Source organism: Pteropus medius, unplaced genomic scaffold (assembly GCF_902729225.1).
Source record: "Pteropus medius unplaced genomic scaffold, Ma_sr-lr_union100, whole genome shotgun sequence".
Taxonomy (NCBI): domain Eukaryota; kingdom Metazoa; phylum Chordata; class Mammalia; order Chiroptera; family Pteropodidae; genus Pteropus; species Pteropus medius.
Window position 1 is genome coordinate 2,117,249 of NW_024349798.1, and position 26,505 is coordinate 2,143,753.

General features: G+C 47.1%; 1 protein-coding gene and 1 pseudogene across 1 annotated transcript in view; both read right to left on the reverse strand.

The window, feature by feature from the left end:
• KATNIP (katanin interacting protein) overlaps positions 1-26,505 on the reverse strand; it is a 173,066-nt gene that overhangs the window by 49,160 nt on the left and 97,401 nt on the right. The window contains exons 10-14 of the mRNA XM_039885563.1: positions 17,649-17,821; positions 16,601-16,666; positions 15,130-15,239; positions 13,477-13,579; positions 8,702-8,917 (exon numbers count right to left, since the gene is read on the reverse strand). Of these exons, the coding sequence (XP_039741497.1) occupies positions 8,702-8,917; positions 13,477-13,579; positions 15,130-15,239; positions 16,601-16,666; positions 17,649-17,821 (668 nt within the window). The remainder of the gene's footprint in view (positions 1-8,701; positions 8,918-13,476; positions 13,580-15,129; positions 15,240-16,600; positions 16,667-17,648; positions 17,822-26,505) is intronic.
• Positions 12,493-13,466, reverse strand: LOC120620154 (rRNA-processing protein FCF1 homolog; annotated as a pseudogene).

Genomic DNA, 26,505 nt, shown 5'->3' on the forward strand with positions numbered 1-26,505 from the left:
TAAAAACTTGTCGAATTAAAAAACAATTTAATAGAACCGAAAGAAGCTGGCTCAGGCATTTGTTGGGACGGGGCCATGGCACGAAGCCACAGGAGTTACTCTGTTCCTTTTCAGGGTTTCCCAGCTGGAGACCCCAGGGTGCAGTTTCTTCTCCTGCCCGCCCGCCAGCGAGGCTGCCACGGCCGCTCTCAAGGCCGGAGGGGCACATTGCAGGAAAGCCTCGCTGTCATTTTCATCTGCACCAACAAAATTTTATGTCATCGGTGCCTTGGATGCAGACGGAAAAGCCAAATCGGGGGACTTTTGTCAGCTCTAGTCGCCTCCTCTCTCATCTTCCCGGATGCCTCTTCGACTCTCCGTCTGGACCAAGCTGTCAGCTGCTGCTGAACATCACTACTCCAGCTCGGACTCTGCCTTTGCACAGGCTGGGCCTCTGCATGCAACATTCTTTCTGCCCTTCTTGCCCTAGGAAATTCGGCCCAAATGTGCTGTCACCCCACTGTCACCTCTGCCCTTGACATAGTTACTCTTTCCTCCAGGCACTTGAGGTTCCTTCCAGTGCCCGAGGTTAGCATTTTCCTCAGTGTCCCACAGTTACCTGTTTTCAGGTCAGTGTCACTACTGCCCCTCCCCTGCTGCCCCACCCCCCAGCCATGTCACACAGCTGTGAGCTCTTTAAGGAAGTAGCCATGTCAAATTTAACCCAGAACCCTTAGCATTCGGCACAGTTCCTTGGCACATGATAAATGCCAAAAAACCTTTGTTGAATAAATAAATGAATGGATAAATGAATTTACCTCTTAATACCTGTTCTTCACATTGAAAATCTGAAGAGATTGTAAACTGGATCTGGCTAACACAGCTATTTTGTTTGGCTCATGGTTGTTATTAAAAAAGCGGGCGGGGGCAGGGGGGAGAATTCATTGAATGGGGTCCCTGACAGCTGTAGGTTGAGTGCTCTCCGGTTCCCCAGTCCCCATCACTCCCTACTATTTACAACTGCTTCTTATGCCTCTGCCTGGCCCCTGCAGGCATCTGAGTTTAGGGTCCCTGCTTAGGGGCTGAACAAGTCCCATCTGCCAATAAGCAACCATGGTGTCTCTGACACTGGCTCAAGTTGTCCCTTTTATGGAATAGGAGCATCGCCTTGTATCTGAGAACATCTCAACAGACACGTGTCACCACGATCGTGCCTGCTACTGGACAGAGCCAGGGAAGGAGACTGGCTGACTCTGGGGTTTTGCCAGCCCCGAGGAGATGGCGGCCCAGGCTCCAGCTGCAGAGGAGAACAAAGGTGGCTTGTTCCAGTGACAATGCGCCTTTCAGGAGGGAGGAGGCTGCTTTTGTTAAGGGGGAGAGATGAGTTCAAGGGGCTCTGACTTATTCTGGCAAGTTTCTCAAGCTCTGCGAGAACTTTTAGTGCTCTGGGCAGCTGTGAGGGGTCAAGAGAGCACATCTCAAAATCCAGCGGGTGAGTCTCATTCTTTCGCCAAGTTGGGGGCCTAAAATGGGTCACTGTGGCTGCTTGACAAAGGCAGAGACTGAAGGCCGACCCCTGGATGCGGGTGAGAGGGCTGAAATTGATTTCCCTTCACATTTCTGTCAGCTGGAGAAATAACAGGAGGGCTAAGTGGGAACCGTGGTATTCAAAGTCAGAGAACATGAACCTTTGGAGAACTTGGGGCCTCATTAGCAGCCAAGTCTTCTGATGTTTCCTTTGCACAGACAGAGCCTCTGAGAGGAAGGCTGATGGGAAGCCGCCGAGAACCAACCCAAGATGCACTGGGTGAACCCCCAGGCGCCAGGCCAGTGGGCAGAGCAACCGCCGCACCTGCCCATAGCGGATGGTAAGAAAGACGGCGGCATGAGAACCAGGGCACCTTCACACTACCACTGCTCCCCACAGCCCTGGGGGGCGAGCGCTGCGGTGACCCCCATGTCATAGAAGGAAGACCGAAGCGTAGCAAGGGGTGTAGTCTGCCAAAGCGGTGGAGCGAGGATTTATACCCAGGCTTTTAATTCATTAATTCGTTCTGTCTTAGTCTGGATTCCCCCCAAAGCAGACCTGAGGCCAGGATTTTATTTAGACAGCACAGGAAACGTGAGTGGAGCATGGGGAAGAGAGAGGGGGAAGGGCAGCCCACAAAGAGTGTGTTACCAAACCAGCCACACCTGTGAACATCTGGAGCTCAACCCCACCTGGGAATCTGGGAGCCAGAGTAGAAGACGTCTCAGAGGGACTCCACCCACGGGACAAGAGAGCTGGGGTGCTCCGGGGGGCTCTTTCCCACAAGTTCGGGCATGCTGCATGGGAGGCAAAGTGGGCCCGAAGGCCAGGAAAAAATCACGCATGGGAGAAACATCAATGTTGGTGGTCGGAAGAGCAGACAGGGTACACAGAAGTAGGGAGGGCAAGGGGCTGGGGGAGGCACTGACGAATCTGCTGCCTACTCGTCCAACAGATCCTGAGTCCATCCTGTGGGCAGGCACTGAGCTGGATGCAGGGGTGTGGGGGAGCCTGTCTCACTAGGGCCCAGCTCTGTGCTAGTAGGGGAGCGAAAAGTAAAAATGCCAGGAAAAAAAAGCAAGGAGGGATGAATCTGGTGAAGAAAATAAGAAAGAATTATTAATGGCCAATGGAAGGGCTATTTTAGGATGGACGTCAAGGAAGATCTCTCTAAGTAGATAACTGTCTAACACCTAAACAAAGGTTTTTTCTCTTCCGGCGTTAACCTAACAGATCCACCTACCCTCAAGGAGATACCGAATGCCAAAAGTAGCCCCATTTAATAAATTATTACAATAAAAAAGGAACAAGCTATTGATTGATACAAGCACAATTTGGATGGATGTCAAGGGCATTACGCTGAGTGAAAAAAGTCTCCAAAAGGTTACGTATAGTATGATCCCATTTATATAGCATTCTTGAAATGACGAAAAGTATATAGAACAGATCAGCGGTCACCAGTGTTAGAGACAGATCTAGGGAGGTGTGACCGACCATAAAGGGTTGCATGGAGGAATTGCTTTGTGATGACAAAACTATTCTGTATTCTGATGTGGTGGTGGTTACACAAATCTACACATGTGATAAAATTGTATAGAATTTGCACACACACAAATGAGTGTACAAAGGTCTGCACATTAAACCAATGTCAATTTCCTAGTTCGATAATGTAGTACATGCGGTAACGTACTAGGACATCGCCATTGGGGAAGCTGGGCAAGGGCACGTGGGACCTCTCTGTACTTTTTTAAAAATGGAGATATAATTCACATATATAGAATTGCCATTCGAAAGTGTACAATTCAGTGTTTTCTTAGTATATTCACAAGGTTGAGCCACCAACACCACTATCTTTTTCCGGAATATTTTTATCACTTCCAAAAGAAACCCTGCACCCTTCAGCAGACTCCCCATTCCTGCATCCCCAGCCCTGGCAGCCACTAACCTACTGTCCGTCTCTATGGAGTCATCTTATTCTGGGTATTTCCTATAAATGGAATCATACAGCATGTGGCCTTCTGTGTCTCGCGTCTTTCACTCAGCGTAATGTTTTCGAGGTTCATCCGTGTTGCAGCACGTGTCGGCACATCACTCCTTTTCATGGCTGAGTAACATTGCACGTCATACACCATGTTTTCTTTATTCATTCATCAGTTGATGCACATTGGGTTGTTTCCACCCTTTGGCTATTGTGAATAATGCTGCTGTGAACATCTGTGTACAAGTTTGTGTGTGAACATATATTTTCAATTCTCTTTGGTCTACACCTACAAGTGGAATTGTTAGGTCATGTGGTAACTCTACATTAACTATTTGAAGAACTGCCAAACTGTTTTTCCCAGGGGCTGCACCTTACTTTTGCAATCTCACCAGCAAGGTATGAGGGTTCCAGTTTCTCTACATGTTCACTAATACTTGTTGTTTTCCTTTTTCTTTTCTTTTCTTTTTTTTTTTTAAATTACAGCCATCCTAGTAGGTGTAAAGTGATGTATCTTTGTGGCTTTGATTTATATTTCCCTAATGACTAATGACGTTGAGCATCTTTTCGTGTTTTTGTTGGCCATTTGAATATCTTCTTTGGAGAAATGTTTATTCAAAGTACTCTGACCATATTTTTATGCACTGTCTTTTTGTTGTTGAATTTAAGAGTTCTTTTCTTTATACATTATGGATGCTAGACCCTTATCAGAGATATAATTTACAAATAATTTCTCCTATTTTATAGTTGTCTTTTTACTTTCTCGATAGTATCCTTTGAAGCAAAAATGTTTTTAATTTTGATGAAATCTAATTTATCTAGTTCTTCTTTTGTTGCTTGTGCTTTGGGCGTCATATCTAAGACTCCAGCGACAAATCCAAGGCTATAAAGATTTACACCTATGTTTTCTTCTAAGAGTTTTATAGTTTTAGCTCTTATATGTAAGGTCTTTGCATTCCTTTTTGTACATGATGTTAGGTAGGACTCCGACCTCATTCTTTTGCATGCGGCAATCTGGTTGTCCCAACACAATTTGTTGAAAAAAACGATTCCTGCCTCATTGGATGGTCTTGGCATCCTGTTGAAAATCAGATGACTATAGATGCACGTGTTTATTTTTGGATTATCAATTCTATTCCATTAACTTATATCCTTAGGCCAATATCACACAGTCTTGATTACTGTAACTTGGTAGTTTTGAAATTAGAAAGTGTGAGTCCTTAAGCTTTGTTCTTCTTTTCCAACACTGTTTTGGCTATTCTTGAATTTCAGGATCAGCTTGTCAATTTCCACAAAAAAAAGGCAGTTGGAATTTTGATAGGATTGCGTTGAATCTGTGGATAATTTGGAAAGCATTTTCATTTTAACACTATTAATTCTTCCAATCCATGAATACGAATGTCTTTTCATTTATTTAGGTCTTCTTTAATTTCTATCAATAATATTTTGTACTTTCAGTGTACACGTCTTATACTTCTTTGGTGAAATTTATTCTTGAATATTTTATGCTTTTTGATATTATTATAAATAGAATTTTTTTCTTAATTTGCTTTTTGGATTGTTCATTGCTATTGTATAAAAATACAACTGATTTTTGTATATTGATCTTTTATCCTATAAACTTGCTGAACTTGATTTTAGCTTGATTTTTGGATTCTTTAGGATTTTCTACATATAAGATTATATCACCTGCAAATATAGTTTTACTTCTTCCTTTCCAAACTCTTATTTTCTTGCTTAACTTCCCTGGGTAGAATCTCCAGTACAAAGTTGAATAGAGGTGGTGAAAAAGGCATCCTTGTTTTGTTCCTGATCTGGGGTGGGGGGAACTTTCAGTCTTTTGCCGTTAAGGATGACATTACCTGTGGCTTTTCACAGATTCCCTTTATCAGGTTGAGGATGTTTCCTTCTATTCTCAGTCTGCTGATTGTCTTTACCATGGAAGTGGGCAGAGAGGGAGCTGGACACAAACAGCCTCCCAGGCCTTGGGGATGCATCTGATTTTATTTCTAAGTGCCACAGGAAGTCACGACTGGGTTTTTAAGTAGGGGAGGGAAGCAAGCTGATGATTTTTTACAGAGTGGAAAAATGAGTGGATGGGGCAAGAACAGAAGAAAATTTACACAGGAGGCCATTAATAGTGCCAATGAGAGGGAACAGCTGATCAGACTTGGGAGATACCAGTGGAAATGGAGAGGAGGGGCCACATCCGGCTCTATTCTGAGGGTTGAATCAATAGGACTTGCTGGTGTGAGGGAAGATGGTGGAGGTGGGGAGCAAGCAAGGAAGGCGCTAAGTGGTAGCTTGGGTGGCTGAGCACAGGAATTTCTGAGGAAGAGATGTGGGCGTGGGCAAGAGAATTGAAACTTAGGTTTTGGATCTCTGAAGTCTGAGATGTCCATAGATGTCCAAGAAGAGATGTTGAGCAGGAAAGAGACATTCCAGTCAGGAATTCAGAGAAGCAGGCAGGACTCGGTGTATACATTTGGAGTCATCTTGAAGCTGCAGGCCTTGGTGAGGCCAGCAAGAGAGATGGTGTGGGCACCAAAGGCAGGAGGCTTTGCACTGACGTAGGGCGCTCCCACGTCTTTTGGCATGCCCCCAACTCATCCCCAATTCAAGCAGCTTCTCTGTGAACCCAGACTTTACCTTTAGTTACCTTCTGCTCGGATTTCAGCTGGGCTCTACCACTCCAGAGCGGTGTCACCTGGGGCAAGTCACTGATCCTCCCTGAGACTTGGTTTTCTCATTTATCAAAAGTGGAGAGTAATCCAAGGTCCATGTGAGATTAAGTGAGGCCCCAGCGGGCACACTGTAGATCGTTAAGAAACCAGTGAAATGGGACAGTTCTGAGAGGCAGTGTGTTCTGCTGGCCCTGGGTCTGGCACACAGGACAATATCAGGGAGACAGCATACCATGGCAGCAGGACCCAGAGATCCAGCAGCCCAGAGTGGGAGAGCTGCCTCACGTCCCAACCTCAGAGCCCCAAATAAAAAAATCCCAAACCCATCATCAGCATGAGGCAAAGATCTCACTGTATCACGCGGCAAAGCCCATCAGCCTCTGCTAAACAGAGGAAAAGGAAAAGTAATCACCAGAATTGGTCCCCATCAAATCCAATGATGCTTTTTATAGGCCCTGGTATGCACTGTTCTGTACAGTGAGCTTCCAAAATGCCACTACTTTGAGCAAGGGGGGTTGGGAAATGGGTGGCAAGGGCTGGTCCAAGCCCTAGTAGCACAAATGGGAGCTTTACAGACTCAAAGCAGGAAGAAGAGATAGGACATGAAAGGCCATTGCATCCCAGCAGCTGTGACCTTCAAGCTTCCTTCAAGGTTCTGGATCACAGAGCTGCTGCTCTTCAGAAGGGCTCAAACACCACCGACCCAACCCTGTGGCCACCTGGCATCTATCTTGCCTTTCTTTCAGTTACAACCCTGAATTTCTTCAGGGAGAATTCCCTCCCTGCCCTGGGCATCTTGGCGGCATTGGCATCAAGGTACCTGGCTTCCTAGCCAGGTTGGTCCATCAGCCTTCCTCTCCTGGACTGGATTATCTCCAGCAGAGCGACAGGATGACAAAACAACAATCCAACTAATGAAACACTGCCCAATCCTTCAATCAAGAAGACCAAACCCTCAGTGCACATGCATCCCAGAATGCTGCCTAGGCCTCCACCATAACCGTGGGCCTGTCCACTTCTGGCCTGGGTGACAGTGAGTACACCGGCGACTCAAAACACATGCAATACATTTTTCTTTAAAAAATTTGCTAACGTGAGCCAGACTCAGTTTCTGTTGCTAGCAAATAAAGATCGTAATGGACTACCTATACCCTTTCCTTCCGTCCTACAGAGGGCAGGAGAATCGATGCAGAGAAAGCAGGTGAGTCACCCAAGGCTACAGAGTCAAGACCAGAACCTGGGATTCTAGAACTGGGGATTTCAAAGCCCCCTTTCTTGTTTTCTTTGCGTTAAAATGGAAACAGTAATACCTACTTCTTAGTGGTATTAACGCTATTAATAATAATAATGAAAACAATAATAGGTGATGTTTTGGAGCCCTTAGGAAGAGCCAGGCATGATGCTAAGCTCTGCGTATTCACATTTGAGCCTCGCAACATCACATCAAGGTAAGTAATATTATTATCCCATCTTACAGATGAGGAAACTAAAGCAGAGTTTAGGTGAGTTGCCCGTGGTCACAAAGCTGTAAGTGGAAAGCTTCGAACCCAGGCCTTTCTGCTCCTCAGGCCTGTGTACTGTTAGGTGTAAATCAGATTATATGTGCATGCCTGGCACAGACAAGAAGAACTGAACATGTGGTAACTCCTTTCATTTTTAATACTTTTTTACACGTACATGGAAGGAAATTTAGATAGATAACGTATCCATGGCGAGAAACTTAAAAGCTACAGAAGAGCACCCGAGGGAAAGTCTGTTGCCCAGTCCCTTGTTCACCCAGTTCCATGGCCGAAAGGCAACTTCTGTTGCCGGTCTCCCGGGCCCCTCCCAAAGATGACAGGGAATGACGCTGAGGCACAGCACAGCACGGCAAAGGTGGCGCTGCCAGGCAGTCTGTCTCAGGTTAGCTCACAGTCTTGTGTCCAACGTGCCATGGCAGGAAGAGAAAATGCCAGTGCTTTTCTTAAAACAAATAAACAACAACAACAAAACCCAAAACCTGTTAGCTATTTAAAGGAAAAGAACGTCCCACATTTGTTGGGTGCATACTCCGACCCCTAGGGAAGCAGGACCCTGAGCAGGTGTGGGCAAGGGCCCTGGGTCGTGCGGCAGGACGTGTACTTGGCCCTACCATCTTCCGGCTGTGTGACCTTGGCCAAGTCAAAGCCCTTCTCCAAGCTTTAGTTTCTTCACCTACAAAACGAGGAAATCGACCTCAGTGACCCAAGGTCTCATGTTTGGTGGTGACTGTGGTAAACCGCAAGGTGGATAAAAGGGGGTGAATTAGCTCCTCCTTGCCCTCCTTGTCCAAGAAAAACCCACAGAGCAGGGATCTGGGAAAGAGCTCCTGGGGACAGTGCGGAGGCCTCTACCTGCACCTTTCCCTCAGGCTCCTCCCCACTTTGCCCAAATGGACGACTGGAAGATTACATTCTTCCCGTCCCTGCCCTCATACCTCATCTTGGGCTTATTGTGGACAGAGAAAATGCATCAAAATACAAGGCCAAGACTCACCCATGCCCCTCCACTTACAGATAAGTTCCTATTGACCAAGAGGCCCAGGTCGCCGGGCATGTCCGTGTTCCGGATATCCACGTCATGGGGCGACACATAAAGCTTCGTGTTGTTCAGGTCAAAGAACTCAACTTCTGTGAGACCCACCCATGACGCATTGCCCCAGTTGGACAGAATTTCCATCGTCACATAGGTGGCATCTTTTAGCTCTTCTGCTCTCATTCTCAATTTGTCCTTAAAGAAGAGAAAAATAATAAAACATGACAGGCTGAATTCAGCTCTACCTCTAAACAACAAGGTATTTAACCTCTTGATGCCTCAGTTTCCCCATCTGTACAATGAGAATAAAAATAGCACTCATTACATATGGTTATTATGAAGATTAAATGAGCTCATATTCATAAAGAATTTAAAACACAGCTGCTGTGTACCCTGGCACTCAGTATTTCCTGGAAGAGTTTGCAAATAACCAAAAATGATTTAAAGGCATCACATTCTGTCTGAACCATGCCTATCTCTCTCCCACTATCAAGTGTTCATGTCCTATAGGCAAGTCGCAACTTCTGCTGAATTGGGCAGGTGTTACGGGCTGAATTGTGTCCCCCCCAAAAATTCACATGCTGAAGCCGTAACCCCAGTACCTTAGAATGTGATTATATTTGGAGACAGGGCCTTTAAAGAGGTAATTAAGTTAAAATGAGACCATTAGGTTGGTTCCTAATCCATTTTCACCAATGTTTTCATAAGAGGAAATCTGGACACCTGGAGAGACACCATGGATGCACGTTTGCAGAGAAAAGGCCGTGTAAGGGCACAGTAAGAGGACAGCCGCCTATAAGCCGAGGAGAAAGGTCTCAGGAGGAACCAAACCTGCCAATACCTTGATCTTGGATTTCTAGCCTCCAGAAGTGTGAGAAAGTAAATCTCTGTTGTTTAAGCTACCAGCAGTGTGTGGTATTTTGTTAAGTCAGCCCAAGCAAAATAATACAGTAGCTAACACAAGACCTTGGACAAGTCACTTGGCATCCCTCAGCCTAGTTGGGGAACATGAGATGACACCATCTATCTGACAATCCCGTCGAGGAGACTAAGCGAGATGTGAACCCCAGAGCAGCCCGTCACCAGTCCCGATCCTTGTGATACTCTATAAGTGTCCATTTCCATCTCTCTCTTTCATTGGTTTTAATGCCAATGGGTAGGCTGTCGAGTCTAGGAGAGGCTGCGTGAATGTCATCGATATATGGCCACATTGCGGAATGGCTTCCTGAGGCCCCTCGGGCCCTGACTGCAGTGCTGGTCACCACGGATCAGTCACTTGTAAAATGGCGCATTCCCCGCGTGCACATGGCCTCTGTTAATTAGCACTGGTAATCTGCAATGGTTCTGTGAGCAGGGAGCTGAGCAAATGAACGGCAACTGTTCTCTGCTTATTTTTTTAATTAATAGCCAGCGAGACGTGCTCTGGCTCTCAGCATGTGTTTGGATGAGCTTTGATTGCCACGCGGTGGGGATGGGGACGGGGAGGGAGGGAGGTCAGCGCATAGCTCCCAGAAGAACACGGGGCCTGTTTTCATTAGCTCGGCCCACAGACCTCACTACTTCCTCGTCTTGTGCTGTGTGGGGCTGTGTGGGACCCTGGCTAAGCCTTCTGCTGCCCTGGGCCTGAATCCCAGGCTTAGAGGATGGTGACAAACCTAAACTGGCCGGCTCAAATGGAGGCACTGGGAGGTTAATGAACTCGTGCTCGTGAGGAGGGTTCGACTGCCAGGTGAACACTGCAGGAGGCGTGAGAAGCAGCACGGTTCACCTTGGCTCTTGGCAGTGGGGAGGAGGGCCAGATGGGAGGTGAGCTGCCTCACAGAGGGGCTGCTGGATCTCACGCCCAGTGCAATCTACAGCGTGCAAATTCCTGCAGCGGAGTTTCTAAATGAAGAAGCTGAAGGGTCTATTAACAGAAGAAGTGTCACAACTTGTCAGTGTTGTAACTCGATGGCCACTCCTGCTTCTGAATTGATTTGGGACCTGCCACAGGACCCGAGGTAAACGCTGGTTGGGAGGCTCCTGGTCCCTGGCAGTCACTGGCCCTCTTTCACCAGGACCCCTGATTTTCTTTGGAAGAAGTCACCCCTTCTCTTTCCTTAGCCCTGAGGCATAGAGGAATGGACTCTTTCCCACCCTGAGGAGGAGCCTGACATGCCCAAGGAATCAATGTGTCCTGTCCCCTGGGCCATCAGAGGGAGTGGCTCTGTGATGGGCACATGACCCAATCTCAGGCTTGTTGGGGGGGACTGTTCTTCTCTCCTGACTGTAGGGTCTGAGGGCATGAGGGTGAGAGGTGGGAACCACTCCAGCTACTGAGGGGTCACAGGAAGAAAGCAGAGCTGGGACTGGGCATGGTGGGGGGAGGGAGCTGAGATGCAGCTGACACTGTGGAGACACTGTGAGCTGCTGGCTCAAGCCCCACCTGGTCCCGTCCGAAGCATTTACTACAAGACTATCATTTTCTTCCCTTTGTTGTATAAATCAGTTTCCCCTATAAAGAGACTCGATCAAACCAGGCTGTTTTCAATGTGACTGAAGTTTCACCACATTTAGAATCTTCACAGTTAAGAAAGCAACTTTCATGCAGAGGGGAAGGGAGGGAACAAAGCTTTGATTTTTCTACATGGAAAATTTTTAACTGATATGTACTGGTTCTCTTTTGCCTTGTGCCAGGCATTGAGCCATTCACCGCCCCCTACCCCCTGCCCCAGGCCTTACAGTGGCCCACGGGCTGCAGATTATTTACCTGGTTCAAGAGCCATACACTCCCAGGACCAGAGAGCTTAAGATGCTTGTCTAACGTTGCACGACCCTTAAATGATAGTGTCACATTCGACACTGAAACTCATCTAGGCTAGTGCAGGGCTCTTTCTGCTGTCATATGAGTCGTATATGTGGCTCCAGGAAGGCTTCGTGTCAAGTCCTCATTGGCCAATCATAAGATTGGTGACCACCGTACCAAATAAGAAAACTATAAGAAAGGCTCGGGTGAAGGAAGGGTTGAGAAGGATATGCTGGCACGCACACCTTTCGACAAAAAAGAATCACCATTACCCAGCACCCGGGCGCCCCCTTCCTTTGCAGTGTGTCTCAGCTCCGGCAACACGCTCACATGGCCATTCCTTTGCATGTCGTTGCGACCATGTTGGACTCGATGAAGATCAACATCACCTTGTAGCCTTGACATTTTCTATCTACATAATCTCCGCAATGATCATTTCCATCCTTTTCACCACCGCATTGTGCTGATATAGCGCGCTTTCCTGATTAACTTCATTATTATGAGACATTTATGTTATTTCTGTTTTTATCTCTCATTTTCACTACTTCCAATGATTCAGAAGCAGGCACATTTGTGCCTATAGCTTTTTGGAGGTGGCAGGGGGTGAGTGATTTCCTTAAGGTAAGGAAGTGGGATTATTGGGCTGGAAGACATAAGCATTTCTAAGTCTCTTCCTAAGACTAGAGTTTCTGCTTTTCAAGAACGTTCCACCCATTTATATTGCCGCCAGCAGGGCGAGACTGCCAATTTTACTATAACCTTGGCAGCAGTAGAGGTTACCATCAAAATAATTTATTCACTCAGATATCCAATGGGACATTAAGGTTGCGCTAGTCTGTGTTTCTTTTTTATTTTTTGTGAACAGCCATCAGATTTATAAAAAGACGCCACAAATTTTTAAATGATACAAAGTATCATTTTCAAAACAACATCAAAAGTGAGTGTATTTAACCGTACTCAGCTCATAACAGAGCAAACCAGTGAGTGGAATAATAATTCATGCTACAGCATGTTTAATAAACTGGCAACAGAAAAAGTTAGTTAAAGGAAAGCAGAACTTTGTCTTCTAAGAATCGGAAGCGAGGGGCTCCATAATCATCTGGCATCCACTCAGTGTTGTGCCTAAGGTTAGAAATGGACGTGATGGGAACTCCAGGGACCTTCCTCGATTCTGCGTTTAAGGTCCCAGCCAAGGTCCCAACTTGTGCTCAGTTCCTCTCTGCACACAGCAGTCACCTGCATACGTTCCTTTGTGAGTGCATGGTAATCATTCAAATTTTGGATCTCTGGCAATCCTGAGAGCCACTCGATACTTCTGCCTCGATTTCTCAGTTTTGGCCATTACACAGTCAAGTCTGCAAGAAATCCACCTGGCACTAAGTCCAGTTCAGCTTTAATGGAAAAGTTGATAAAGCTGGTATCAACCAAGATGGAGGTAAGATGGGCCCAACTGTGTGTTATGCTAGAAGAATCAGCAGGAAGAGTTTGGGGGACTTCTCTTTCCTTGAGTTCACTGAGATCTTTCTTTTCTTGCTTTTTAGGTTTTAATCTACCCTTTTCTTTCGGCCTCTGACCTCTGAGACTAAGCATTCGCTTCATGGTCCCACGCGTCCGTGTTTTCTTTCGCTACCCCACGTTCCGTTCACACCACACTGTTTTTTCTGGAATCCTAACTAGCATGTCTTGATTACCAACGATATTGGGACATTTTCTTTTGGGCTTACATGCTATTTATATTTCCTCTTATGTGGACAGGCTTCTCTCCACTGAAACCTTTTTCCCCATCACAGGTATGTCTCTGTGCTGGGGAGGAGAGAAGGTGGAGGCTCGGCAGAAAGATGCTAAGTATACCACCATCAGAGCAATCCCCACTGAAATAGAAATGATTGTACCAAGGGGCCCTCGCAACCTCAGCTTTCAGGTGAGAAACCGAAAGCATCTGGACATCCCCATAGGTAGAGATTCTCACCTCTGCATGCGGCAATTGCTCCTCAGTTGGTGAAGCCACCTGGCTGAGATGGGCAGAGTCACTTTCGATGGCCTGGAGGACTTTCAGAAGCTTCTGCTGTTGTCTGAAATGTGACTTTGTTTTAGCAAACAGGTAGAAACAAATGCTACAGGACAGAAAACATTCCCCTGGAGGACACCATACTTAGTTTTCTACCTCAGAGAGATGTGACAATTTGAGGAGAAAGTACAGTTGACCCTTGAACAGCGTGAGGGTTAGAGGCACAGCCCCTGCGCAGTTGAAAATCTGTATCTAACTTCTGACTCCCCCAAAATGTAACTACAGTCCCTCGGAATCCATGGGGGATTGGTTCCAGGAACCCCCGAAGATTGTGGATGCTTAAGTCCCTTATAAAAAACAGTGTAAAATAATGCATACAGTTGAACCTCTGCATCTGTGGATTTCCAGCCCTTGTTCAAAGATACTGTTGGTTGGCTGAATCTGTGGATGCAGAATCCAGGGACATGGAGGGCCAACTGCATATTTATTGGAAAAAATCTGCATATAAGCGGACCCACACAGTTCAAACCCATGTTCTTCAAGGGTCACCACGCATACAGGTCAAAGGCGCACACAGGATGTTTTTCTCCCTTTATAAATAACTGTAAACTTAGTAATGAAATCAGAGCCAAGTAAAAGTAATGGCTTGGGGCAGGATGGCCAGCTGACCTCCTTAAGCTGACTGATAACTTGTAACAGTCCAGAAGAGGAGTCAGAGGAAGTATGGCCTGCAGGTCAAAAGCAGCCTGAAGCCTGTTTTTTCATGGCCTGCAAGCTAAGAATGGTTTTCACATTTTTAAAGGGGTGTTAAAACAAACTAAATGTGAAAAGCCTAAAGTATTTGCTACCTGGCTCTTTAATGAAAAATTTTGCTGACCCCTGGTCTAGAGACTGCTCTGAATCTCTTTTTTTCTGAGGACAAGGACATTCCAAACCCAGCAGAGCGTCATCTGCAAACGCACCCACCTGAGCTGTTTAAGGCTGTCTCCCCCTCTAGCCCCTCGGCCGGGCACGTGACTTTGCACAGTCCCCAGTGCGCACAGCCCCGCATGGTGGCCCGGGGAGAATGGCTGTGTGCCAATGCATGCTAGTAAGTACAGGCTCAACCTCGCAGAGCTTTCTGAAGATCGATTTTGCCTGAAGACTAGAGGAAAGTCTTTATTTTGATAATAAAACTTGACAGTTCCAATAACTGATACTGAGTATTAATGGAAGAGAATACTGCATTTGCAGAAATTTTAACAGAAGAAAAAAAAAAAGAAGGTTCAAAGGACACTGCTTTGGGCCACTCTCCCCCTCCCGACCCCCACCCGCCCCAGGCTATCTGGGAACAAGTTTACCACCGTCTGCAACTTTTGAGAAGGTTGGAGATTTACACAGGTTGGACTGAACTGAACAAGCAAAGAGACATTTGCCTGAGAGAAATCAAGTCGATTTTGAGCTTTAGGGCTAGAGGTGGGATGAGGGAGGATACAGTCTAAAGGGGCAGTTTTAGATGGGATGGAGTAACATAGGAAAAGCAAAGAAAAACCTCAGTTAATAGATCCTCACGGCTGCATTGTCTGCATTGTCAGGGATTTCTTGTTTTTGTTTTGAAGTCGTCTTGATAAGTACCTGCTCCCCAAAAGGCCAATTCTGTCAATGGCTTCACTGACGGCTCTGGCTCCCCCTGCTGCCCTGGATGGCTCTGGCGGCAGGCTGGTCACCACGGTGATGGGAAGCAGCTGCCGATGGAAAAGCGTATTAAACAGATGTCTGAGGAAACACTCCTGTTCCAAGACACAGCAGAGCCATGGTCAAAGGAACACACTTTGTAGGCTGTCAGTCCCGTTGTGAGAAGCATTCCTGTTTGCATGAGTGACAGCGTCTGCCTGGGGCTGATGAGATCAAGAATCCCTTCACGCGAACTTTGCAACAAGACAGGATCTCAGTTTCTTATGATCTGGGAGGTCCCAGGAAATAATCTGCTTCCATGAGCTATTGAAAATTTTCTCTCATCAACACCTTTCCCCATCTCAATTCAATCCTTGTTCTGTTTGCTACAAAGTAACAGGACTCCATGGAGAATTCCAATAATGACGTTAGGTCTTTTTGCCTTCCCCCCTTTTTTCATATATCGTCTAAACTAGAAATGCACTCTGTTCTCTATCTACAAATGATTCGAGTTCTTGGAAGCTCTGCGGGTCACAGGTCAGGTCATCCAGAAACCCTGGAGCACGGAGTGGGTAGCGTTACATCGGACCCATTGGAAATACCCACTGGCGACGGTTAAAGGTGACCAGGAAATAATAAAACGGGCAGGAGGAATACGAAAAGAAAACCACTACAGAGCTCAGGGGTACTGCCCTGTCCACCACACAATCCCAGCTGAGTGCCCCCTCCTCTCCTACCCTGTCTTCTTCCTGCTCCTGGATTGAGCCGTCTCATTCCCACTTCAAAGCGTTCCCCCTGTTCTTCTACCTGGAATGCTGTTTCCTGCTGCTGGCTGGCTCCTTCTTAACTGACAGGGTTCAGTTCAAATGGAATGTCCTGCAAGGGGCTTCTTCAGACCTCCTGGTCAGAGGTAGCCACCATTCCACACCCAGTCAGCTTTTCTTGTCATCTCTCTGAAGTCACCTGTTTATTTATGGCTTTATTTGCTTGTTGCCTGCAGGCTCCATGAGGCCAGAGGCTAATGTGATCTGTATTCTGAGCACACAGCACAGACCTGTGCATAACCTAACCAGGACTTTCCTGGGCATTTTCTTAATTCACGTCCCTATTTGCTGGGGCTGTCTTTGCTAAGATAGGCCTAATTGACCTAGATAGATATAGCTATAATTTATTTATTCAGAATATTAAGATCTGTCTTTTTGTGTTGTCTTAGATACATAACAAGGAACTAGAGTCAGCAGGCCTGGCTGGCTTCAACTCGTCACCTTGGACAAGCCGCTCCAGCCAGGTAGCCCCGTCTGTGAACTGGGAGAACAGCATCGTACTCAGGGAGCACAGTGGGGACCTGCCAAGACTACGTGAGGAAAGCTCCCTAGAGACCATCAGGTGCCGTGGCAAGGGGCTCTGGTGTTGCTCTCAGGCCTTCACTGACCTCAGGGCTCTCGTCCTTCTCCTGCAGCAGACTGGTCCACGATTTTGCTGGTGGTCCCTCAGTGTCCTGGAATGATGTCATCACACGATGTGAGGGCAGAACAAAACCATCTAGGGCATACACGTCACTGACAGACTGGCACAGAGGCGCAGGGACTGTCTCAAAGCCCATAGCCACAAATGTCATGGCAAAGCCGAGCTCCCAGAAAACAGACAGACAACACGTGTTCCTCAAAGCATATCCCAAAGAGGAGGCCACTGTAGAGCCTGGGGAGCGACTGGTGGTGTGGATGGGGTGCTAGGCTTTCAGGCAGGCAGACCTCAGCCACTTACAAAGACATGACCTGAGTAAGCCACCTTGCTTCTCTGGGCACCATCAGGCACATCTATAAAATGGGGCGATGAAACAAGCCCTGCCTGTTTCAGGGTTACTGTGAGCATCAAGTGAGATGAGCTAAGGTAGAGGGTTTCAGCAGGTGAGTCAGGGAACATGCTTCTGAGAAAGGATGAGCACACCAAGGTATGTCCAAGGCCTCCAGCTCCTCAATGGGCCCTGCTCCACCCTACCATTCCTGTTTGCTGCTCAAAGCCCAAGGCGGCGGACACAAAGTCTAACACCTGTAGGGTCCTGGAGGTTTCCCGAACAGGTGAAGCAGGCCAGGGCAAGGCCACAAGGAGTGGTGAGGACGCAGAGGCCTGCCAGGTTCATGCTCTGGGGGAAGATCCTTCCAGAGAAGCCAGAGTTTGTCGCTGACTCCATTCTTTCTCTGACCCACAGTTTGTAACTCCAGTCTAAGGTATCAGGGTTTGCAGAGAAATCAGCAAGGTTTGGAGGCATACTAGCATCCAACCTGGGCTTTCTGCATAAACAAAAAATGGGAAGAAGGTGGAGGAAATGGGAACTTTGGCAGGTCAGTGAGCGACTATGCATCAACCGTGAGGTCAGGGATGTCTACGATGTCTCTCTCTCCTCACCATGGGCTCCCTTACCACCTGGTCTCCGAGTAGCCAAGTCCTCCTCTATCCCTTCCTGCTGCCCATGACCATACCTGCAGTGGGCTGGCGCAGGGCTCGGCCTTTCTGTTCAGGATTGCCCTCTGCAGGGCTTCATTCTCCACCCGGATGGCCTTGAGCACAGCTGAGGCATCTTCCTCTCGGTCCTCAGCCTCCAGCACTGGTTTTCGGGTTGCTGACAGGGGCCTCTCTCGACGGCTTCCAGGTCCTGGGGACAGAAAACAGGAGGTCCTCCTTTAGACTGAATTCTTGGGGTGCGGCTCAAAAACTATTAGACCCAAGTTGAGGAACAATCTATAAAACAACTGGCTTGTACTTTCCCAAAATGTCAAGATCATGAAAGGCAAAGAAAGCCTAGAGAGCGGTTCCAGATTAAAGGAGACTGGCAGACATGGCAACTAAATGCAGTGGCGATCGTGGGACAGGATCCGGGGTGGGAAGACATTGCCGTAAAGAACACTGTTGTAGCAAGTGGTAAAATCTGAACGTAGTCTGTAGCTTAGATGACAGTATTGTATTAATGCTAAATATCCTGAATTTCACAACTTAAGTGCACTTGGTAATGTGAAATGAATGCCCATGTTCTGAGGAAATACAGTCGGCCCTCCACATCCGCGGGTCCCACATCCGCGGGTCCCACATCCGCGGGGTCAGACGAGTGCTACACAGTCAGGCCTACAGTAGCTGCATCTGTACTGAACATGCACAGACTTTTGTTTCTTGTCATTATTCCCAAAACGATATAGAATGACAACTCTTTACATAGCATTTACGTTGTATTAGGCATTCTAAGTAATCTAGAGGTGATTTAAAGTATACAGGAGGAGGCACATAGGTTAGATGCAAATATTATGCCATTTTACATAAGGGACCTGAGCATCCTTGGATTTTGGTACCCACGGGGGGTCCTGGGACCAATCCCCTGTGGACATAGAGGGGCGACTATACATACTACAGTGTTCAGGAGTAAAAGGGAATGATGTCTGCAACTTAATCCCAAATGATTTAAAAAATACACACACATAGCAAGTATAAAGCAACCAAGGCAAAATGCTAACAACTGGTGAACCTCGGTGAAGGGTTTATGAGTGTCATTTGTACTATCCTTGTAACTTTCCTTTAAGTGTGAAATTGTATCAAAAAGTTATTAAAAATTAACCCTCTAATGAAGTACCTATAAATAATAATATAGAATATCATGGAGAATGATGGTTATTTTGAATATTTTTGCTTACTTTGTTTTTGTATGAAGAACAAGAACAACAAAGAAATTACTCCTCGATTTAAGAAAAAAAATATATTGCAAAACTGTCGTCAATTCTGGAAGTTCCAAGAGTGGAAAATTTGTTTTATAAAGAATAAAGTGATATGCAAAAAGCACCCAATAAGACTGGTTGAATAAAATAATTGTGGTATATCCACCCAATGGAGTACTAGGTAGCTGTAAAAAAAAAAAAAAAAAAGCATACTAAAGTATCTACAGATAAAATGATATGATGGCTTGAATTTGCCTCATAATCATTAGGGGAGTGCGCGGGAGTGTAGAGAAAATGAAACTGGCCATCAATGAACTATTGCCAATGCCAGTAAATGGACACATGGGACTCACTATAATGCCCTCTCTATTACTTACGTCTCGATTCTTTCTGTCAAAAAAAAAAACATCTCCACTTAAAGAACTGCTCAACATTGGGATGTTGAAAGAGGCTTTTACCTACTAAATTTCATACCCTCGGCAAACATTTATTGAGTGTCACTGTGCCAGGCTCTGTTCTTGGCGCTGGGGACACAGCAGTGACCAGAAAGATCAAAGCCCCCACCCTTGGGCAGAGAGACAATAGCCAGCGAAATTATAAATAGTATAAGGTATATGGAAAAACAAGTCTAGCGGAGCAGGGTAAGGGAGATGGGGAGTGCTGGGAGGCAGGGCAGGTGTCCTGAAGCATCCAGGAAGTGTGGACCAGGCACCAGGGCAAAGTGAGAGGCCTGTGGTTTGTCCCTGGAGCAGCAAGGTACCTCCGGCTGGAGCAAGGGGAGCAAAGGCAATGGGTCGAGAGGAAGCCTGAGAGAGGGTGGAGAGGGTTAGGTCACAAAGGGCCTGGGGGACATCGTAGGTCCATTACTCTGAGTGAAATGGGGAGCCACTGAAGGGTTTACAGCAGGGGACAACTTGATCTGACTTAGGTGCTGAGTGAAGAACAGACCGAAGGGAGGTGAGGGCGAAGGCAGAGAGACCAGTTAGGGACCAGGGCGGTTGTGCAGTGGGAGGCACGGCGGCGGTGGAGGAGGGAGAGACTGCAGTAGGATTCCGCGTATACAGCGAAGACAGAACCAGCAGGATTTCCTGACAGTAGACATGGCTGGGAGAGAGAGAGAAGATCAAAGATGACTCCAGTTTGGGCCTGAGGAAGTGGGCGGTGAGCTGCCTTCAGCTGAGCTGGGGAGGGCTGTGGGAGAGGGGGGCAGGTTTAGAAGCAAAGGGGCTCAGGTTTGGACAGGCTGGGTCCCAGATGTGATGCTGGCATCAGAGTGCACGTACACACGAGTCTGGCCTTTAGGAGGGAGCTCAGGGGTGGAGACGAGAATTCAACATAGGCAACTGGATTGTATCATTTAATGATAAAATCAAAGATTGTGACATTAATGTTGACCTCTAACAAACTAGGAATTTACAGGTCTGACCTCTTAGGGGGCCGTGTGTGTGTGTGTGTGTGTGTGTGTGTGTGTGTGTGTGTCTTGTGGCGTGCATGCTGCATGGCTTGGCAGGGAATGTCTGTAGGCAGCTGGCAGGTGCACACTGTCATCCTCATGACTTTAGTAAACCACCAGCACTGATTATTAGAGATTCCTGTTGGAGCACTTGACCCTCCTGCTATGTTCTCTTAGAATGTTGTGTCTGAATAGAGTTCAAGTAGCAACCTCGAGAACTGAATTGGCAGGAGGGGGATGGAAACTCACAGCAGCTCCTCTGGGCTGGCTTCCAGTATGGCCAGGCACTGGGTGATGGGGACTATGGGATTTCATGGAAGAGCTCAGCTGAAATGAAGGGATACCAATTTCTACTAGGCACCCAGGAGAGGGACTGTGCATGCAAATGCTCAGGGACCAGGGGCAGACACTCTGACTGAGACTGAACGTGAGGGCTGAGCCACAGTGAATAAGGAGCCGACGCCCAGCTCCAGCCAGTGCCTGCCATACAGGGCTATGCTTCTAGTGTTGCCATTTTTTTCCAAGCTTGGATAAGAAATTTATATGAAATCCCCTGAGTTTTATTTGTTCATAACATATTCCAGTTTTTAAGAAACATGAAGGCTAATAGAGCCCAAGGACTGGTTTAATACAGTCCGGCTGCTTCCCCAGGAGGGTCAAGGGTACCCAAAGGAACCCTCACATGCCTATGGATGGCTGGCCTGGGCAATGGGTAATTTTCTGACTTTGATGGACTCTCGTCATTGCCCCAGTGCTCCTCCTGGGGACAGAAAAGTAATGAGCTGCTGGCAAAGTGACCCGAGGATTCTGCTCACCGCAGTCAAGGCTGCTTTAGCTTTCCTTGTTTGCCCTTCTTATCAGCTGCTCGGCCTGCTCTGCAGCTGGAGGGAGGAGAAGGTAACGCAAACACCGGGCAGAGAAGGTGCAAGCTGGAAAGAGCTCAGTTTAACAAGCCCATGGAGGTGGGAACCTTTATTGTGATTGAAATGTGGCGGGTAAAAGGGTGCTGAGGGTCAGCCTGGGATCTTCCTCACTTACTGCAAAAAGGGATCAGGTCCCTGAAGGGGCTGGGAAGACAGGATAAAGGAGTGAAAGGAAGCTAAAGGATGTGGTCTTGCAATGTACTGGAGCTAGAACTAAAAAATCCTGAAGTGCCAACATATGCTCATCCCAAGGGGAGCTGCAAGCAGAATGGTTCCTGGAAGGGCAAAGGCATTAATGGCAAAGGCTCTCACCCTTCGCCACGCTGTGCAATGAGACACTGCTCTGGGCTCAGGGGTACACAGGTAGGTACAACAGGCACGCCCCTGTCCTCACACACCCCGCAGTCATGACGCACACAGACATGGAACAGGCAAGCACACACAGGACATACCAGTAGGTGGTGATGAGTGCTGGGAAGAAAAACAACGCAGGGCAAAGGCTGGAGATGTCAGGAGGGGAAGGACACCATTTGAGACACTCGGTCAGGGAAGGTGACATCTGAGCAAAGACCTCAAGGCCTTGAGCCTTGAGAACACCCATATGGGAGGGCTGTTTCAGGCCAAGGGAACAGCAGGTGCCAAGGCCCTGAGGTAGGCTGAGCTTGGCACACTGAGGAGTGGCAAGTGGGGCTGGAATGAGGAAGTGAGGCAAAGTGTGGTGGGGAGCGAGGGTGGAGAGGTCTCAGGCTTGGCTCTTGTGGGGCGCCAAGGCCAGGTAAGCCTACGGGCCTCATGCTGCTTCAGGAGGCATTATGACACCTGGCATTATGGTTTTGTCAAATGAATGAATGGAAAATGATTTTAACCCCAAACCTTGTCAACCTCTGTACTTGTGCATATCATTAAAGGATACTGTTTCCTCCATCACTTGACCCTTTTGGGTCCTATAGATGATTCTATGAACAAGGGACTAAGGTCGTGCACACAGTTAAACACGTGCAGCACACCAACACTGGCGGGCACACCCGGCATCGGTGGAAAGCTCGGGCAGTGCCTGAATTCACCAGCTCCTTCTCTATTTCTCACACAGAGCATTTTTAAAGTCAGTTTAAAAAGAGCTGTGTGATGACCCTGGCCTTTTTACTGCCCCCACATGCCTCATTGGCCTGGGGTTGGGGTAGACCAGCGTGCCTGAGATAGCTATTTGTCCTTGGCCACCACAACCCTACGCTCGCCTCTTCTTGGAAAAGGACACTGAAAAAGGCGTTTTCTTTTAGCGAGGTCCAGTTTTGTCTGCACAAACCCTTCTGCCCCAAGCATCTTTCATTTGGGAGGGAATGCTCTTCGGGCACTGCCTGTGCCCTTAAAGTCATATTATGCTAAGAAGATGCTTTTAAAAATTAAATCAGTGAAGGTCAACTCCGCAGCTCCACCACCCATGCTCTCCCCACCCGTGGCTTCCCAGAAGTATTTGCACATGGTGCTTGTGTCCTCCTGAAGCACATTTCTGCTAAGTGGCTTGTGGTTACTGTGCAATCCTCACAACACATGAGGTGATCACCTTTTAACTCATCTTGAAGCTCTCATTGCTCACTCGGGTGAGCCATTTCTGCACTGGCCTGCATACCACATGAGGGTGGATTTATTCTCATCATAGATCTGGAGAGTGTGGATTTATTCACACAATAAATTTGTGCCACCAGCAAAAGCCAAATCGCACATTTTAATTTATCCTAAATGCTCTTTTCTGGTTGAAAACCATCCTTCTTCTATTAATGTCACTTTCTCTTCGCTTCACTGAGACTTGGCTTCATCTCTCTTGCAAAAAAGCAAAGCGTATCATTCAGGAGATTTACCACGAATGTAACACATGTCACAAGAAGACATGGGGATGAGGGGCTGTTGGTCAGCTACCAGCCAGGTGACTGGTTCCCAGGCATCAGCTGTGACCAGAAAAGCTCAGATTCAGGGTCTCAGCCAAATTACCCCTTACCACATGCAAGGGCCTTTGAGGTCACCTGGGAAGCCACTGAAATGGCAAATATTAAATCCAAGAAGAGGGGTCTCGCATAAGAGATCAGTAGCCAGCAGCCCACAGGCCAAAACAAGCCTGCAGATGTGTGTTGTGTGACTTTCATGGTTTCTTTTCAAAACTGGAAATACATGCAAAGCTTGTTTTAGAAAAGAATAAAACTGGGCGGGATTCTTGGCATCTCTTGAAAAAACATACACCCCTTGACCGGCATTCCTGTGACAATCATAAGCTGGAGCTGGGTAGCGGTGCCCCCTTTAGATGGGCATAAGTGCTCAGTTTTCCACAGTGTACCTCCCCAGTTCCTGTTGTCAGGTGCCTGTCAGCCTGGAAACTGTATATGATTCTGTGTGGCAAAAGGTCCAGCGAAATGCTGACTTAGCCCTGTTTTGTCTTTAGATGCCCACACTCGCCCCTAAAATCCACTTGGGAGGCAGGAAGGAGGCTGCGCCGTAGGACAATGTGCTACCTGAGTACCGAGTACCTGAGTACTCCAAAGCCTCCATGCATTTCAAGATGGCTCAGCCACATCGGGCCACATGCTGTCCATGGCACAGAAGACGTGACAAATGGCCATACATTCCTCCCACCCCTGGATGTATGCCGCTTCGCACTGTGATGATGCAGCACCTCCCATCCGGAGATGGAGTCTATTTCTCTAGCTGGGCTTAGCCCAGTGACTTCCTTTGGCCAACAGGCCACTGGCAATCATGACAAAGCAGGGTCTTAAAAATGCACTTACACTTTGGGGCATGTCCTCTCTTGCTGCCTGGAGACCACCACATGCTGGATAACGAGACCATGTGGAACTGAGATGAGTTGTCCCAGCTGAGGTCCTCGGGCCAGCTGGGCTGCCAGACATGGGAGTGAGGCCACCTGAGACCATACAACCCAGCCACCCACCGGCTCACTTCAGCACCACTCGGCCCACCTGCAGACTCCTGAGCAATAATAAAAGGGTTGTTGTTTTAAGCTACATTTTGGGGTAGATTGTTAGGCAGCAATAAATAGCTGATACACATAGCTTGTCAGGGCCTGTTCTTCTCATATCTAAAGCTTCTTTTGGGGCCTCTCCACAGCAGGTTCTGTCTGTGACTCTTAATATTCACCCTCTGCTGCTGTCTCTTCTTCAGCCTAGGAATGCACACGATTTTCAGGGAAGGCAGTCAAGGATCCCTGCAACCACCCTGACTAAATAACTTCTACACTTTCCTCTCGTATCTTACAGTCTTCCGCTCCATACTCTGCCTCAGCAGAATCTGTAGCGAAATGTCATGTGTGGTTAATTTTTATATGAAATGAAGAGCAGTTGCTTTTGTCTTTCCAGCAACAGTGACCTTCACAGGACATAGGTTTTCCTTCAGGGAACCACCGCTTCCCTATTCTTCTCAGGCTGTATGATTTGGATGGATCTGACCCCACTGCTGGTCCAGCCTGGCCAACGAGAGAACTGCCCCTCTGGTTACAGAGACTGGAGACTGGAGATCTGCTCAGGGACAGCTGGTTTTGGACTCTGCTGGAACTATTAGGAAAGGAGCAGTCTCCTTCCCCTGGGGTTGCTAAGCCTTGGGTAAAAGAGAGCGAGCCTAGAGCCCCTGGGGACCCTCTCCGAGACATGCCTGAGACCAGAGAGGGTCCCCTAAAGTATAGTCCCTGGTCCAGTAACATCAGTATCACCTGGGAACTTGTTAGGAATTAAAATACTTAGGCTCTACCCTAGATGCACTGAATTAGAAACTGGGGCTGGGGCCCAACAATCTGTGCTTTAATTTGCTTTGCACATCCAAGTTTGAGACCCACTGGACTAGAGGAAAGTAGAACTGAGTGATAAAGCAGCAGCTTCCTGCTGATATCATCTGAGCACCTGGATCCCACCATGTCTGAGGTCACATCTACAGTCCTGGACTTTCTGGGTCTGTGAGCAATACATTTTCCTTTACTGCTTCAGCCAGTTGCGATTTCTGTCACTTGCTACAAATAATGAACACAAATATGTTATGAGACTCTAGACCTTGGCAGAATGGTCTTTCTGCTGCAGGTTTTCCTGACAGATATGCTAAGTGCAGGCTTGTCAGGGTCTTCTAACTCACTCGCGTTGAGGGGTGTTACTTTATTTCTAGGGTTGACAGTTTGTCTGGGAAAAGTCGTTCGGATATATCACTTCCCTAGAGTACTATGAAAACCTGGACAGTAAACTTTCCACATTGAAGACATTTGATGTTCTTGCATCCTCGAGAAGACAACAGGTCTCTAGAAGTTTCTCAGAAGGCTAACGGATAGAGACCGGAGAAATAGCACATGAAGCCCTTTCATTAGAACCAGGGACAATCATACCGATAGAGAGGAATTAAGCTCTCATGGAGTTGCATTACATGCACATTTAATTGATACAAATTCAGTTTTATGATTCCAGCCAAAGAAAAAGGGGCAAGGAGAGAAACAACAGGCAATAGGTTACACTTCTGGTAATGGCAGACGAGCTAATCCGGACCAACCCTTCCTTGGAGCATAACTAGAAAAGCTGGACCAAATATTATAAAATCTGTCTGGAAAAAGAAATGTTTGAAGGCATGGAGGGCAAACACGGCTGTGAAAGATTACAGGGCCAAGAGCAGGCAGGAGAAGGAAACCCAGAGAGGTGAGCCCAGCACCTGGGAAGTGTTTCCCTTAAGGAGCTGCTGATTCTGATAAGAGTTGCTGCAAGGCTGGGAAGCTGAGAAAAGCTGGGAACAAACTTGGAACTATAGTCTGAGAGTCAGGGTGATCTAGAAAGAGCCAGGAGCGAAGGGCACAGAAAGATTAACAATGTGTGCAAATTCAAATACTACTGACTGTGTAAAATAGTGATGACAATGATGCCATCTAGTGAAGTTTAAAATCTAGAGGGAATTAAAATACACGGCAATAGCATTTAAGTTGGGAGGAAAGTAAATGGAGTTTCAGAGTTGTAAGGTCCTTTTCATTGAATGAGAAGTGGCAAATTTGCTAATTTAAAGTAGACTCTAATAGATCAAGAAACTATGTTACAATCTCTGGTAATGACTAAAAGAATGTATAACTAACAGGCTAAGAGAAAAGAAAAAAGACTAATAATATAATCAATTCAAAAGAGGGCAAGAAAGGAGAGAAAGAGGGACATAAAATAGGCAGAACGAATACAAAGCAAATAATAAGAGTAGATTAAAACTCAAATATATCAGCAATTACATTAAATGTAAACGGATTAAA